Here is a 17,540-nt window from a genome sequence, read left to right on the forward strand (position 1 = left end):
AAGATGTTTAAAGTTACTTTTCATATAATAAAATTAGATAGTTATCAAACAGCACAAAGCTTACATAATAAATGGGACAATAATACAGCATCATGATGACATCTTAAGACATAAAACTCTATCAAAAATATTCTAGTGAATATTTTATTACTTTAATATTTTTAAATGCATTTTTTTTCAGAAGAAATCGTGTAATTTTCTTCCATTAAACTTGTTTCCTGATTGTAGAAATGCATATTTTCATTACATTCTCTTGGGATTTCATTCTGCAAACTAAAATACTAAAATAAGCTATTGCTCATGGCATTTCTAAGCTTGAATAACTAAAACATATATGCAGTGCTATAAAGTTAGGTTGCCAGCATCTCTTCCCACTGTTGTCTTACCTTATAGATCTAACTGATATGTAGCATAATTTACTCATTATTCCTGGCTTAATATCTGCTGCAACATGCAAGAAGTCCAACAAAAGCACCAAATCCCAACATATTTAGACAACTTGTGTAAAAGTGGGTGTTTAAAGAATAAACAGTGAGATGACAATGCAAAGTATAGCAGTCTTGCTGAATCCTCAAGCAGAGGCACAAACTCCTTACACCTAATTTCACATATAACCAGTTTTATGAGAGAAATTTATCTGAGATCCTTGGCACCTGATAGCAATGATCCAGGCATATAAATCTCTGCTTATAAAAGAAAGCTCCAAACAGAAACGAAGTGTTCCAAGCTGGACACAAACAGGAGAAAGGGAAGAAGCACTAGTCTCCAGAGACACTGATTTCTCATGGAAACTTGAATACAGTAAAAGAAGAAATACTTAAAAACAAATGGCAAACACAATTCTTCTATCTCAGGATGAATGCTGTTATGTGGTAGAATCCCACCTTTATGACCTCCACACTATCACATCTCTCATGGTCACAGATCAATATAATTTTGTGGATAATGTACTGATAATGAAAGTAGAATGCTCATTTTTCAGTAAAAACAGTATAAAATTATTCTTTTTGGTAAAATAGAACCTTAATAGTAGTTTAAACTTCTTCAGTGTGTCATGGTTAAAGCAGCAACTCACTTCCTGTGCTTAACAGAATTCATGATCTCATTTTACAGTGTTATTTCACAGAAAAGGTCTTACACATGTATTTCATGTAAGTATGAGAAATTTTCCACATTCTATCAATTTTCTAAAATACTGAGGATATGTAATAGAACCAAGGCATGATTGATGCAAATTATTCACAACATACTATATAATTATAGAATTTGAAAGGAGAGTTGAAAATTTCAGCACGTCCTTGTAAGATTAAAGGAAAAACATGCCCTCTTCTAGTATTGTTTTACCTATTTCACAGGAGGTGCAAAGTGTCATCATGAAAAAAGAATACACAAAGGATAAAATTTACCTTCAACTGAGGATGGAAAATTTTGATCAGCTTTATTTCTTTTTCTAAACAATTTACTTTCATTTGGAAAAGACTCTCTGAAGTGTATTTACCATGGTTTGTTTTTGTATTCTTGGTTTTTGTATTCATGGTTTCTTTTGTATTTTACACTTATGAAAACTCCCACCGATCTTGGGCTGAATAAATAAATATTAATCCCAACTAACAAACAGATGGATCAAATAATTAAATGTCTGTTAAATAAAACTGCTACCCAAAAACCAGATGTGTAATTCCCTATGTGTAAGAAAGGAGTTATTCCTTTCAAAGTAAAGAAATAATGTAAACTAAAGACTAGGTGCACCTCTGGGTGATATGAATTTTAACATCCCTGTGTAATTGCAAGTAAGGGACATGAACCAAGTAAATCACACCTCCCCTCACCATCTTAAAAAAGCATTGTGGCCTTCAACACAATATTGAAATGACAAAAGTATCTTCCTCAATACTTCAAATCTCAGTTATTACAAATCCTTATGTATAAAATACTGGACCCACTGAATACAATCGAAAAATTAGCAGGGTCTGTAAAGTCAGTGGGATTCCACACTGCATTATCAGCTACCACTTCCTCTGTAGGTTATGATGTACACCAGTTAAACTAACTTCCTTTCACAACTTCAATAACACTTTTTTGTTTTGTTTTTAATTTGTCATCTCTGCACTATATTCCTAAGAAGTTTATTTTTCTTTCCAGTATTACTAGAAAGCGATAGTTCACACATACTTTATTCACTGCAATATAACAGACAGCACTGGTAAATTTTCTGTTAAAAAAAAAAAAAAAATCAAAAGTACTGCTATTAATTCAGCAATATTTTATAAAACAAAAAAGAATGTGTCATGATGCCAGGATTTAAACAAGATTATTTCAGTAAAACTTGGGGAGTGGCTTTTAAATTCTCCTAATTTTTAAAGAGTAAGTTCCACACAGCCTTGCTGGATTTAAAATCCCTTCTGGTTGCCGTAACATCAAATTGCATTCCAGCTGTGCAATTTATTTGGAAATATATAAGAAAGTTGTAGAATTTTAACTACAGAATTAATAGAATTAGCTCTGCAAGTTAAGAATGAGATTTAAAACACTTAACACCTTAAAAAAATCCAAACCCCCAAGTCCCAACCACCACAATGTGTACAACATGAAACATTAACAAATAAAGTCGTGAAACTCTTCCCAGAAAGATTAGGCAAGTTATGTGTTTTGATTTTGTGTGTTTATCAGGGTGAAACTATGTAACAGAAATAAAATACATAAATGTAGGAGTTGGGAAGAAGCTATTTTTCTGATATAATCATGGCATCTTGGGAAAACAAAAACATGTAAACAAAAGATAGAACTAAACATCGTAACACTGAACATTCACTCAGAGCTGTGAAAATTTATCAGCAATGTTGAACAGTTCCCAAACAGATTATATTAATTCTGCTATTCATCACTATAGTGAAGTTATTACATTCACTTTTTTTTTCCTTTAAGAGTAGTATATTTATTTATAAAATAAAATCTTATTCAAGCGTGTATTACCTGCTGGAAGAGAAAGGTTCCATATTACTTCCAGGAAAGACATCTCCATTAAAATGTGTATACAAATTATACAGATTATATTAAGGAGAAATATATATTTGTATATATTTATATATAGTCAACCTTTCTTTACATATGCCACTATTTAGGATCCCATCTACTGACAGGTACAAGAGTTAAGATGATGGGAATCTCTCCCCATTCAAACTTCAGTTAGACAGAATTCTGAAGTGCCTCTTTGGAAGAAACTTCTGTACTCCCACTTTTCTGAAGTACCAGTTATGGCTATTTGGTACAGAATACCGCAACGGAAATTCTCTGACCCAAAAAATTCATTTCTGTGTCACTGAGTGAAATGGTTTTTTTTTTTTTTTGTTTTGTTTTTTTTTGTTTTTGTTTTTGTTTTTGTTTTTTTTTGTTTGTTTGGGTTTTTTTTGTTTGGTTTTTTTTGTTTTTTTTTTTACTTTGAAAGGAGTTGTTATTCTTTTCTCACTCGTGGTCATAAGAAATATGTTGGTAGACTGCTTTGATCAAAACTGGGGGATTACACCACCATGGAACTCCCAGGACTTGAACACTTCCAAGATAAATGGCATCTAGGTTCCTGGCATCCAGAAAACTAAAGCAGACAGACCCTGGTGGAATTCTGCATGCAGAGCATGTCTCAGGTGATTAGTTCCTAATCCCATTCCCAGAAACATCAGAACAGCAAGAGGGAGAATCTGAGCTTCCCTTGTACCAGTTTCATTCATCAAAACCTCAGGAAAGGAATTGCAGTACAAAATAAAAGTTCTATTTCAAAAACAGTTTTGGGTGGGTTGAAATCCGTGCACAAGGCAAACCATGCTGCAGTGTGTAAAGTCATAGGGATGAGCTTCGCTGAGAATTTATAAGAGGTTTGTAGCTGCATATAAAAATATTTTACCTACTTTAAATATGGATCCATAGGATGACAGCATGAATCATGTTAGAACAAATAATTGCAGTTCCCTGTGCAGATATTTACACTTTGAGTGGTGTTCACAGTTCTGTCTCTGATCCTACTGCTCTGCGACATACTCCTTATCTTTCAGTTTACTAAAAAATACTTACAAGGTTTTTTGTTACAACTGTTTTGGTCTTTTTACTTGATGGTTTTGGTTTACTGTGATGGTTTTTGTACGTCCCTCCCATCACCAAATACCAGCTAGGCATTAATTATGTTTGAAAACAGACAGTACATAGAAACGGGCTTTTTTCTGGGTTTTATGTTTTGTTTTGTTTTTCTGAAGATGTGGTGAAAAGGGCTTCTGAGGTATACTTTATAATGGTAAAACTACCATGTACCAAGATGAACAGCTGATGTATTTTTTCAAACAAACGAGAATTGTAAGTAAATGCAGGGGATAGTATATTTAACGATGATGGTCATTAACATATGTAGATTAAAAAATGCAATAACAATTAATGAGTGAAGAAAAGTTCTGTGTGCCTTTACACTGCTTGTGTGCAGTGGATTACTTGTAAATACGCTTTGAAATTTGAATCTTTCTAAAAGAAATTAGGTTGCTCAGCTCTTACAGGTGGGATTCCAGAATTAAACAGAAGCTGACATTATGGTCTTCTCAGTGGTTGATTATACATATTTATTTGTTTATTTACAGCACATCTTTTATTTTTATTGCATTTTGGCAAGTGACTATGAATCAGTTGCCACAATTTACAGTTTGTCTTCTTTTACAGATATTACTGACAGGAAATATGTCGCTAAATGTAATTCTAGGTACTTCAAGTCAACTTTATACTCACTGGTATTACACACTGTGTTAAAAAATCAGATTAAAGCATTGGCAGAGTCATACTGCTGATAGTAGGGAGTGATACAGAATTTTCCTGGTAATACCATCTGCCATTTCCTTTTTAAGAACATGGTTTCCTGGCAATCTAATTCTTATCAGTCTGGTTCCTGATTAAAAGACAAATAAACCCTGCAGTTCTTAATGTCTTCAGTGATAAATATGTTCACTAAATCAGACTTCTAATTATAAACGGATTTCTAATATCCAACGTTTAATGACTATCTTTCCACCCGCATGTCATTTTTCTTATCTATTATAACAGAACTGAATTCAAATGGAAAAATTTAACTTGTCTCTGCTGAACAGAAATGCAGGATTTACAGCATATTGCCCATCTCATTTCACATAGCCAAGTTTTTGTTCCATTCTTAGAAAAATTCTACACAGGAATAAATAACACATTTCCCTTGATGTCCAGATTAATGCTATCTTTCACTAACTTCATTTCCTATTCAAAATGGACATTCCTTTTTACTTCTAGGTGTTTATACCTTGAAGACAATGTTCACATGTATGATTTCTTTTATTGTCAACTCTAATTATCTTTGTAACCCTCTGAGCTCTTTTCACTTTTAAGAAGTCTTGGGTGTTGAAAATGAATTAGAAATAAGTGTGCTAATAAATATAACTACTTCCCTATGCTGTAAAGAAAAAAAGATTATGAGCTGTCTGCTTAGATATATCGACAGCAGCATACATCCAATTTTCAGTTAATTTGCACTATTGAATCCTCCTCTCTCCCTCTCCATTTTCCATCTTCGTTTTTCTGCAGACTTTTGTCACAATGGGAATCTGCTGGTCTTAATTCATCTCCCAGTGCATTACATTAGATTGGTTACTGTCTCTGGCAGCCTACTTACCCACGAAGTCCAAAGCCCAAAGCTGTGACATTAATCAGGTACTGTGAGGCTCTGGTTCTGGGGACTAAATTATTGATGTACAATTTTTTGTGATGCCTCAATGAAATCCACATAGGAGTATCAGCATCATACTTATTTATGAAGTCCCCACAAGAATTTTAAAGTGTCCAGGATAAAATACAGCACTGTCTCCCAGGGGGAGCAGATTCTTTAGGAGAAAAGTATAATCCACATAATTTCTGCAAATATTTACACTTGTAAGTCTAGGATTTGCCACCTATACTACCTGTTGGATTATTCCACATTAAAAGTCTGCTTATATATATGTGAATATTTGTTTATATTTCCTAAAAGACAATCTTAAAATGGAATTTTGAAAGCCACTTAGTACATACATATTTTGCCAAGAAGCAGCTGCTCTCACCCAAAGTTGTTTGTTTGTTCTTATTTTAGTGAAGAACTGACTGAAGCGGAAGAGCTGAGGTACTAAATTAATTTAGATTGTAGTGAAGGCTTTGGGGAGTATTTGAACTCAAAATATCCTTTTTACCAGTTTTTCCTTCAAAACTTTATGTATCAATTCCCTGTGAGAATCCACAATACTCAACAACATTCTTTAAGATTAGGAGGTGGAGAGGTTCCTATTTGATACATTTTTTTCCTGCTAATGTCCTCATTTTAATTAGCTCTTGTTACCTTTTTTGATTGTCTTTAGTTAAAAATATGTTGTACTTGTTGTAGCAATCTTAAGACATAACAAAGGCTTCCCACTGTGCAGCTGCACTAATCATCAGGTTTTAGGTTCTAATTATGCAACTTCTGAAGCATTAAGGTTCATATCTAACAATAAAGTGATATTAAGGACAAATCTTTCTCTTTAAACCCCTGAGAAGCTATATACATCTGGATCAACAGGAACATGAAGTGCACATTTCTGTTTCAATAGAACTGTACTGTGTAGTTTAACACCACCAAAGATAATTTTTATTTTACTGGGTGAGTAGTCTAACTACCTAGCAGGTCAGTTTGGGGATGCTAAAACATGATGATTTTCTAAGCTGTCTCTTAAAAATCTGACATTTGTCCTTTGATATGGGTGTTGAAGAGTCAGTGGAAAGCTGCACAACAGAAAAGAATTTGTGGGTGCTGGTTGGCAGGTATGAACATGAGCCAGGTGTGCCCAGGGGTTCAAGAAGGCCAAGGGCATCCTGGCCTGGATCAGCAATATCATGGCCAGCAGGACCAGGGCAGGGATTGTCCCCCTGTACTCAGCACTGGTGAGGCCACACCTCAAATCCTGTGTTTGATTTTGGGTCCCTCACTACAAGAAAGACTTTGAGGGGCTGGAGCGTGTCCAGTGAAGGATCTGGAGAGTGAGTAATATGAGGAGCAGCTGAGGGATCTGGGGGTGTTCAAACTGGGTAGTTAAGCACGGGAATAGGATGTCCAGGGAAGTGGCAGAGTCACCATTCCTGGAAGTGTTGAAGAAGCAACTGGACATGGCACTTAGTGCTGCTCTTTATTTGCCATGATGGTGTTCGGCCAAAAGTGGAACTCCATGATTTTGGTCATTTCCAGCCTTAATGGTTCTATGATTCTAAGATCACAATATCAATCAAGAGAAATGAGAGGAACTGCACAAATTTACTGTAGGAAAAGCAGCAAGTGAAAATGAGAAAACATCAGGCAACAATAGGAGAGAACAACGGGGGTTGTAGGGATTTAGGTTTTGATTTGAAAGTGAAAGCTGCTGTTGTCAAAGCAGTAATTGTAAGTTAATAAGAAAAAAAGTTGACATTTTTGGATATCACTTTTAAAATACTGTCATTCTTAGAGACTGATGACAAAAAAAAAAATTCCAAACCTAACAAATGATGTGTAGACTGCCTTTTAAAAATTGTTGTTATTGTTGTTATTCTACTACTGTTATTAGTTTTTAAATCATCAATGCATTTTAGGGCTAAAGTTACTTTATCAATCTCAGAAACCTGAAACTTTTTGTTTGTTAAAAACAAAAAAACACGAGTTCAAGGTGAAGTCTCACAGAAGTAGGAAGCCCCCAGAACAAAAAGGAATGAGCTACAAATCTAAGCGTAAGAAAACAAATATCCTGGCTGATATCTGAACATGTGGAATATATAGTGTTCTGGCATCTTTATTCTTCCATCTGCTATTTAATACCTTTCTAATCATGAGTAGAATGGGGTGAAGAAGAGATCTCTATTTACATGCATACTGGGTGGTTGATTTATAGTACTCTAAAAATTTAAATTCTAACTTTAAGTTCATCTCAGTGAAGCTTATTGCAATGTGAAGGGTGAATTGTGCCACTGATATCTGCAGAGACACGATGGTTTAAACTTTTCTGAGTGTTAATGCTAAGCTGAGATAATGCAAAAAATATTTACCAAGTTCCACTAATTAAAATGCCAGAATTTTTAATTATTTTTCTTTATCATGAAAGAAATCTATCTTTCTGTAATATACACACGTGTGTTACATTGTTACCTTGCCCCAGGCAATTTCAGCATCCAAATTGCTTGGCATCCCCTGTGCAGCCGATCTCTTTGTCAGTTCCGCGTCTGTCGCTGCGAGCCACTCTGTCAGAGCATTGATCTCTTTCCGTAGTTTCCGGGACAATTTCAAGCATTTCTCCAACTCTTGCTTTTTTTCTGTCACCTACAGAATGAAAACTTGTAGTTATCAACCCTTCGGTGAAAGAGGTCCAATGGTTTTTATATAACATTTTCTGTAGGCCACTTTTCTATAAAAATTAAACTTGGGATTCCACAGGTGAAGTCACACTTTTAGTATAGGTATGTCTTGATTTGTTCTCTCAGTATCAGTAATTTTGCTGCTAGAATGCAAACGCCTACAAGAAAATTATGTGTATAAATATCCATTGAGTTTGAACCAGCAGCAGACCTCGGAAAACCTCCTCTTCTGTTTTGAAGTCGTGCATAGCAAATTAATGTGGAACAACTGAACTACAAGGCTTTCCTTGAGACACAAAATAGATGTCAAAATAGATGTTATGGATATGAAGCACTAGGGATGACCTCTGCTTTAGCTGTAAAGTTCTTTTAAGTTTGGTACATGGCACCTGGAAGGAAGGCTGAGTATTTATGTTGCCTTGTCTGTCTTACACTGCATTTTGAAAGAACAGGGCAAATACAATCTGTCTTGCAAGACCCTAAGACTCTTCAGGGAAAGAAAGAAAAGGTTTTACATAATTAGTAGAGAAACCAGAAGAGTAAATTCAGAGATCTTAGATGAGAAAGTACACCACAACTGACATTAGGCAACCAGTAGCAAAAAATACAAATTAATAAATCATGCTGTGATGAAGTTTAAAAAAACCTAATCAGAGAAGGAGAATCAAAAGTGTCCCATAGACCACTAATATTTAAAAGAAATTCCTAATTAGCTTGAATGTTAAATAGTAATCAAGTTAAGACTGTAGCCATTGATTTGTATTTAAGTATTTTTAAATAGAAAAAAAATTCCTACACTGGTAGAAAACTGGTATCAGCATCTACTAAAAATATTTTGGACTTTGCCACTAAGAACAAAAGTGGCACAATAATCAAACTGATTCGTAGATCAACTGTCAAGGAGAATTTGAGGTTTTAAAATGTAATAGGATGTTACAAGGTTCTGTACATGGCTTTTGCTATCCCTGAGTAAGGAGATGACATTTGCCTAGGGAATAAGCAACAAAGTGTCCCTGATAATTTATTATCACTCTGTAGAGACTTACTACTGAAATCTCAGAACATTTCTTCTTCTGAATATGCTTTATGTGCTTTCTTGCATGCCAAATTTATTAAATGAGACCACAGAATTTACAGTCAGGCCAAGAGGTAAATCCCTGGGAAGGACCATAAAACTCAGCTTTTTAGAGCTCCATTCACACATGGAGCCAGGTTTTCTACCTCTTCTTCAGAAGAGTGTAATAGAAATTGTAAATAACATTACTTAGCAGCACTACAATGCAAAGTGCAACACCCTGAGCTTGATTGCCTGAGAATTTTTAACACCTGGTATATTACGCAATGAAGTTACTGATACTTGTCAAAACAGAGAGAATATTTGTGTTGCTATACACATCTCTAAAACCTGTTTATTATATAAATAACACAACAACATCTCCACATACATTTCATATATCCAGTGGTTACTGATTAATCAGTTTGTTAGTACTTCAAATGTAAAGATGTATTTTCCACAGAAAAATAGGAAACAGTGCCCTCTAAAGGCCTTCTGGGTCAGAAAATGTGATCAGAAGTTACTTTATACAAAAGGGGGCCTCTTGAAACAGTACTTGCAGAATCCCACAAGAGAATCTATGCTTGAAGATGTGTTTTTCCCTCAGACTGTATATTTCAGTCCTGAAACTTCCTATTAGTTATAACTATTGTTACTTTTGTCTTAAAAAGGCTTTGTCTTAATGCAATCAATTACTCCTGATAATGGCTATCCAATTCTTTTATTTCTATATATCTGGGCTTCTGTGACTTTCTCTTAAATTGTTAATTACCATGCTGTGTAAAAGTAAATGTGAGAAATTACATCTAGGGCAGCAGAGCTAAGCCAAGCACTGCAAATTTTTGAGACACATTAATTTGCAATATGGCTCACTTCAAGACACTAATGGCTCCCTAATGGCACATTTTTATCCCTTCATTAGTTAAGAGAGGTTTCCTACAATAATGGCACCTGTTTGCTGTTAAGTTAAAAATAATGCAGGAATAAATGCCACAGCTCTTTCTAAAATAATGGAGAGCCCAAACATGTTATCCAATCCCAAATGACAGCTATCCACATTTAATGAAGCAGACTCCAGTTTTCTTGACACTCAAAAGATTGACGTCTCTTAATACCTTTACTTTCTAGCTAGAGAGAACTGTTTTAATTCAGATTCCCTAATGAGTACTACCTCTGTCAAAATAACATAACTCTTATTGTTTTATCATACTATAGTCACCAGGGCTTGATTCTCATTATCTGTTTAAACCACATACTGACTCTCAGTATTACCATGCGCTCATTTTCCTAGCCATTAATAATTTATGATTTAAATAATTTATTATCTAAAAATTTAAGAATTTGCTTTCTGTTCTGTGTTTTTCAAATGTATAAATTTGAGAAATAAACAGACAGGTATTATCTGTCATTCACAATTATCAGACATCCAGTTACAGCACCAAATTTACTCTAATCTACAGTTTTAGTTCTTTGAATAGTTCTAATGAGGGCAAGAGGGAGAAAAAGGATTAATGAAGGATAGTTGTTAACTGAATTATTTAAATGAAGTATTCTTTAGGACAGTGCCACAATTCCTCTTCTGAGTGTTGTTAATATTGGTTAGGAGCCTGTCCATCTGACTCTGTTTAGTTGACTTTTACGAAAAATTGAGTAAACAAAACCTTTTCCCATTGGGAAGTGGCTTACATATTAAGATACAGTGAAAATGGGGTTCTTGAAATTTAAATCAGGGAATAGTTATGTCAAGAACTGACTAGGTGCAAGTGCAGAAGCCACAAAGCATGGTGGTACACAAGTGTCTCCCAAGGAAAGATTCAGTGGCAAGAGCTTTTTGTTCAACAGATTTTTGAACAGCAAGAAATGGAAATTATGTACTTCAAGATCTGTACAGTCGGAGGCAGAATGAATTTAAAAGGTAGAATTTTCTCTTTTATGAAGTAGCTCTTTAAGTAAATCTCAATCTAAGTAATTTTCTGAAGTAACTCTTTGAGGCATCAAAATGAAACAACATTGCCCATCTGAACTCTAAAAACCAATGAACTCAAAAGAAAAAAAATTACTGTACTAAGAAAGTAAAATTTTAAATTGTAATAAAAGAATTTTTTATTTTCCTAGATGGTTGCTTTTTTCCTCAGAGAAACTGAATAGCCATGCTGATGACGGCCTTTGCCTCCATTCCTTCTGTCCCACTGGGAGAACCTTGAAAGGAACCAGTAAAAAACCCCATTTCCTTACACACCAAGATTATTTTTAACTTCGCCAGTACATGGTTTTCTATTGAAAACATAGAACTTACCTTTGCACCCAATTCATTATATTGCAGCTTCAAAGCTGTAAGCCTTTCATCCAGTTCCTTTGGGTTCTCTGTCTGCTGCTTCTGAACAATCTGCCTCCCAGTTTTTATCACTGTTTCCACTTCAGACTTCACCTCACTCAGGTTTTTATATAATTTCTAATCAAATAGAAAGATAAAAGTGAAACACCACCATTAAAAGATGAAAACTAGAAAAGACCATTGATGGTATTCAGAATCCAAATGAACAAACTCAGAACAGCCCACCTTTATGAAGAGTGAGCTCAAAGATATGTCACTAAAACCAGTGTTAGAAATGTTATACATAAAAAAGTACACACTATTACTAATTTTTTTAGGCTGTGACAGAGGTTGTTCTCAAACTTAGATAATGCAGTATTTAAAACTACAACAGATGTCTTTTGTCAACTCATACAGAATGTTGGATGTATTTGAACTACAAATAGTCACTAATTGTAAAATCTGTCATTTTTTTTTCATACTGTTAAACCTAGAGACTGGAAGGATAGAGGATTACCCCTACCTTTAGTAAGTGTCATACTCTAAAAAATTTAATTAATTAAAAAAACCTACATAAAAAAGTAACAAAATGAAGTGGGCCTAAAATGTACAATTACTATTTTATTTACTTCAAGGTCGCATGTATATAGTCCACCTGCTTTCTAAGTGCTTAATATGATGATAAATTTTTCATTACTGAAAACCTGTCAAGAAATTAGGAAGCTGTTGTATGATGCACATTGTCTACATTCTGATGATATGCTACAACTAGATTTTGAAAATAGGAATATTATGAGATTCCTTGTAGTTAAAGATGTTCTAAAATCACTGTAAGTCTTCCACAAAATATGTCAGGACTGCAAAAGCCAGCTGCTGAGTGAAAACATTTTAATTCAGTACAGAGCTTCTAATTACCATGTCATTCTAATAAGAATGTCATTCTAACAAGAATATTAATTTAAGAGCAATTTCATTTAAGAAAAAACAAAGATCTAAAGCAGTAACATTGACTTTTCCCATGTTTATTTTTTTTTAATTTAAATTCTTTCTACATTCACAGTCTGAAAGAGGTTGGGAGGGGGAAATCTTCAGGCATGCCATTGCCCCAGAAAAAAAAAAACAACAACGTAAAAAGCTCCCAACAAACAAACAAACAAACAAAAAGAAATACAGCAGAACAAAAAAAAAAAAAAAAGGGAGAAACCAGCTATTTTTGCTGTTACAATCTTTTTATGATCATCAAGAACACTTTGTTTAGCTTGACTTCCCTTCAAGAGTAAAGGGGAACAGGATTTTAGTGATATTGAAGGCATATGTATAGATTTTCTGCATATTCTTTAGGACAGGTTCAGGTCATCTTTTGCTCTTGAGCTGAAAGAAAGTCATAGCATGCCACCTCATGGAAGTTTTAATCTAGGGGTTTCCATTATGTTTTGTGTTTCCTGACTAGAATAGACTTGTGCCCTGTAACACCTCTTTTGGTTTCATCACAGAGTTCCATGACTGCAGAATATTTTGTAAAACAGAGCCAATCCAGGGAGAGAAATTCACATGCAGGATGAGAAGTGAGAATTAGAAAGGGACCCTAACTGATATTCTCACATAGTGAAAGTGCATGGCTAGAGTTTTGAAGGGGGTTTTTGTTGTTTTTCTGGGATTTTTGTTTTTTGTTTGGGTTTTGGATTTTTTTGTGTAACTGATACTTTGTTTCTCATCTGAATTTAGGACAATAATCTGTAATTTTTAGCTTTCTCTGCATAAAGCCGATAGAAAGACAGCATCTTTAAATATTCACCATGCAATGATCCAGCTGTGATTGTACTACTTCCTGCTCAACACTCTTCATCTCCAGCTTGGGCACCTGCAATTTCACTTCATCTAGAATCCTTTTACATTCTTGGAGGCGCTGCTCAAAGTTGGCTGGCTTTTGAAACAAGCGAAACTTCACGGACACATCCTGCAGCTTTTTCTGAAAAGTAGACATGGGTGAGTAGCAAGTGTGAAATCAAATCAATGCTCACAACAAGTCTTAGTCCTGTTACAGAACACTTAGAATCCATTGCCAATCAACTGTTTCTTATTAAAAGAATATAAAACTTTTGGGGAAGATGCCAGTGGCAGAGAATCTTGGGTCTTCACTGAAGCATAAAAATTCTTCCATCATCCAGGGCACTAGATGTAGCAAAGCCTGTGGCAAAAGAGCCCATATAGACACATAAAGAAAGGGACAAGTTTTGTACTTTTCAATATGCAAAATGTTCACGGGTATGGGTAGAAGAGAGATTTAATGGCTTGAGGATAAGCCACCCACATTGTAGAGGGAATGCTCTTCAACTCTATCAGTTGCTGCTTCTTGGTATGAGGAACAAATCTTTTAGACCTTCAAAGAAACCTAAATAAAGTGGCTTGCCAGCAAGTAGGTCTAGCACAAACCCCAAGATTTAGAGTATAAAATTGATTTATATTTCAATTTCAAAAAAAAGCCTGACCTAGAATAAAAAGAAAGAAATTTGAAGGCAGAAAAAAGTCTGTGACAAGCTTGGCTTCTAATTTCACAATTTTCTATCTTTGTGCATTAATTAGACTGCTTGCTCACATGATCCCTAGCTCAGGGGGAGGGGAAATAATTAAAAATAAAGCAAAGAAAAGGAATTTTAATTATCTACTTCAAAAAGAACTCGTTTCTCTATAGAAGTAAAGAGTGAAATACTATTGAATAAGTTTTTCAACTGTCTGGGGAACAAAAAAGAAGAATAAATGTCACTAAGAAAAGTAATTAAATAGGAACTCAGCATCTGCAAACACACTTCTGATTTTTTTATCTTCAAATCATGGACTCTTTATTCCACTACAGTGTGGTCTGTGCTATACAAATTTCAATATACTGTAATAAGGCATAGAATTGGTCTATACATAGGCATGGGTAAAAACCCTTCCCACATCTATCAGATTTCTGAAAAGGAGGCAGGAATCATGAGCAGCAAACAATCTGGAGTACCACAAAAATATGTAAATATCCAGCAACTCCTTCCAACAAATTTATTCACTAAATGCTTTTTATGACATTGAGATACAATGAGATAAGAAAGGAAGTCTTTCTGTCAATAAATAAATGGGCAATGGAATAAAAGTAGGAAACAAGGGTAGGAATAAGTGGTCTTATTTTTCTTCAATGTGTTTGCATACACTAAATTTGTCTATAATTAGTTTTTCATTCTCTTCTGATACTTCACTTTGATGAAGATCAAATCCTGTGGGAATCTTGCATTACAGCATCTGTATCAGTTACCATTTGTGTTGAAAACACTAAGCTTGATATACAAGTGTGATCTAGATTATCTTTTAGCACTCTCACTTGAGTTCTCACAGATAACAATAACAGCTATATTATATACTTATATTTATCTCCAACAGTTTTAAAATAATATCATCTCAATGCTTAAAAGCAGCAAAACAAGAAAAGTGGGTATTTTGAACAACTTGGATCATAAAGAAAACAAAAATGATGTACCTATCACAGCATAGAAGTCATTGTATTAAGCTATTTTGTACCTGAATAATGTGCTCATTTTTGATCACTTTGTTTCAAAAAGTAATTTTTAAAATAAAAAATTTATAAAGAAGAATGACAGGTTTATCATTCTGCTTATCTAAAAGTCTCAGTATGCTTTAACATATTAGTCAGTCTAGAAAAGAGACAATTAAGGATGTATTCAAAAAGTTGACTAGAAAAGCATTCAGTACTGAATTTTGAAAAATAGCTATTCATTAGAAAAGATTTTACTTTCACGTAACAATTCTCAGTTTGTTAGAACTAACTAGGTATTATATCACTACGGCAGAAATAGATTTTTATTTTGCTAATCATACTTTCCCTCTTAAATTTAAAAATCAGAACTTAACTCTTAGCCTACAATAATACAAAAAGCCAGGATCAATTTTCAAATATAGTCATAAATATTTGTAACAAAGGGCTCAGCTTCTACCTGTTTTGGTAGTTGATATTTACATTATGCATGTAAATTACTACGTTTTGCTTACATTTTATCTAATGTTAGCAAAGCAGTCTGTCAAGATGACCTCCACCAATTTTTCAAAACTCAAACTGATGCTCATCGTCATCTAGAGAAACCTTACAAAGAAAAAAATATCTGCACAGAGGTGGATTAATAGAAAAGGCACCTATAAAAGGGTAATGCTCCCTTGCGTGTTGCCGAACTTACAAACATTTATTTACACGGTCATCTGATGCCTGCATTTCACTGATGAAATAAGGGCAACTTCAGAGCTGCCATGGAGACCATCAGAAGGTGAGTTAGTATGAAGAAAGGCAGAAAAATGAGAAAACATAAATATTCTCAACAAAGAAAAGCTAGTCCTGCAGATAAGATGAAACATTAGAAAAAGTCAATTTGTTAATTGCAAATTAATTAACTGCTAAAAAGCAATTAATGTTACCCATAATAAAAATTAAAACCCAAACTGAGGTGCCTAGAAATTCTTGATAGGAATGAATTAAAAAATGGCCATAATGAAATTATTTGTCCTTCTAACGAATTATGACAGTTTGTTTTGCCACATAAAAAAAAAAAAAAAAAATCCAAAACCACCAAAAAACCTCCAGCAAAATAGTCAAGAGCCCATCATTAATGGGTAAAAATGTTTTTCTTTCTCTGGTGTTTATTCAATCTTCTACATTTTCAAGAAGGTCTCTCTGTGTCTATTAAGATAGACGAAATAACACATTACTTAACATTTTAAACTGATGTCTGTGTTGTATAGCTCAGCATAATTTGTATTTCAAATGCAGTTCTACTAAATATTTTCAAATATTTTAACATATTTTTAACCATAAATATTTTCAAATACATCAAAAATTCTATCAAAAAAGCCTCACTGTAGTTTTATGTCTTGAAACTTCAGCACATTCAAAGCACCCCTTATTATACAGTGTCCCTACCAGCTGGTTACAAAAGTCCTGCACACCCTAGAACTGCTGCCAATGTGACAGGAAGGCTGGAACAGAAAAATGAGTGGTAAGAAGGTATGGATGGTATGCTTTATCGCTCTTGATCTTCTGGCTAGAAAGGAACAGCTAAAGCAGAGGAGATACCTTAAGAACACTTCATGGCAGAGTAATAGTACCACTCATACTACTGATTTGAGTGAACGAAGGAAAAATGGAGTAAATAAAGTTTCCCTACCTGTGCCACATCAATTTGGGAAAGCACTCTTTTGGCAGCATCTTTACCGTGGTTTCGTTTCTTCATTTCTTCCAAGCTAATCTCGTGGCTTGTTAATTCAGATTGTATTTTCTGTTGGAAAACAAAGACAGCAATCTGCAAGGTTTGAAGGAAAACTGTATGCTGTTTACATTATTTGGAACAATTGATTTTGAAATGCATTGAACAGCAGTACTAGTCTGGGCAGCACTGCCAGCAGCATGAGTAGAGGTGCCCCTCTACTCAGCCCTGCATCTGGAGTGCTGTGTCCAGCTCTGGGCTTCTCAGCGCAAGGGAAACATGGAGCTCCAGGAAAGGCTCCAGCGGAGGGTGACAAAGATGATTAAGGGACTGAATTTATTTTTTCTGAAGGAAAATAACAGTTTTCATTGGTAAGAACATTAAAATTTAATCATGGAAAAAAATTAGAAAAATTATTTGCTTGACTATTCTTAATTCTTCTTATTTTCACAGTAACACCAGGCAAGGTGAGAGAAAACTGATCAAAGTGTCCTGTAAGTATAACATCATCTTCATCTTAGAGAGCTCTGCTATATCTAAAACA

The 17,540-nt window shown here is 34.4% G+C and overlaps 1 protein-coding gene across 9 annotated transcripts in view; it reads right to left on the reverse strand.

Annotated features, from left to right (window-relative positions):
• Positions 1-17,540, reverse strand: part of DMD (dystrophin) — a 1,178,400-nt gene that overhangs the window by 617,190 nt on the left and 543,670 nt on the right. For all 9 annotated transcript variants that reach the window (XM_010394528.4, XM_019282745.3, XM_039551931.1 and 6 more), the window contains 4 exons: positions 16,958-17,068; positions 13,549-13,722; positions 11,736-11,891; positions 8,180-8,350 (listed from right to left, as the gene is read on the reverse strand). In XM_010394528.4, the coding sequence (XP_010392830.2) occupies positions 8,180-8,350; positions 11,736-11,891; positions 13,549-13,722; positions 16,958-17,068 (612 nt within the window). The remainder of the gene's footprint in view (positions 1-8,179; positions 8,351-11,735; positions 11,892-13,548; positions 13,723-16,957; positions 17,069-17,540) is intronic.

The sequence above is a fragment of the Corvus cornix genome, chromosome 1 (genome assembly GCF_000738735.6).
Source record: "Corvus cornix cornix isolate S_Up_H32 chromosome 1, ASM73873v5, whole genome shotgun sequence".
Lineage (NCBI taxonomy): Eukaryota > Metazoa > Chordata > Aves > Passeriformes > Corvidae > Corvus > Corvus cornix.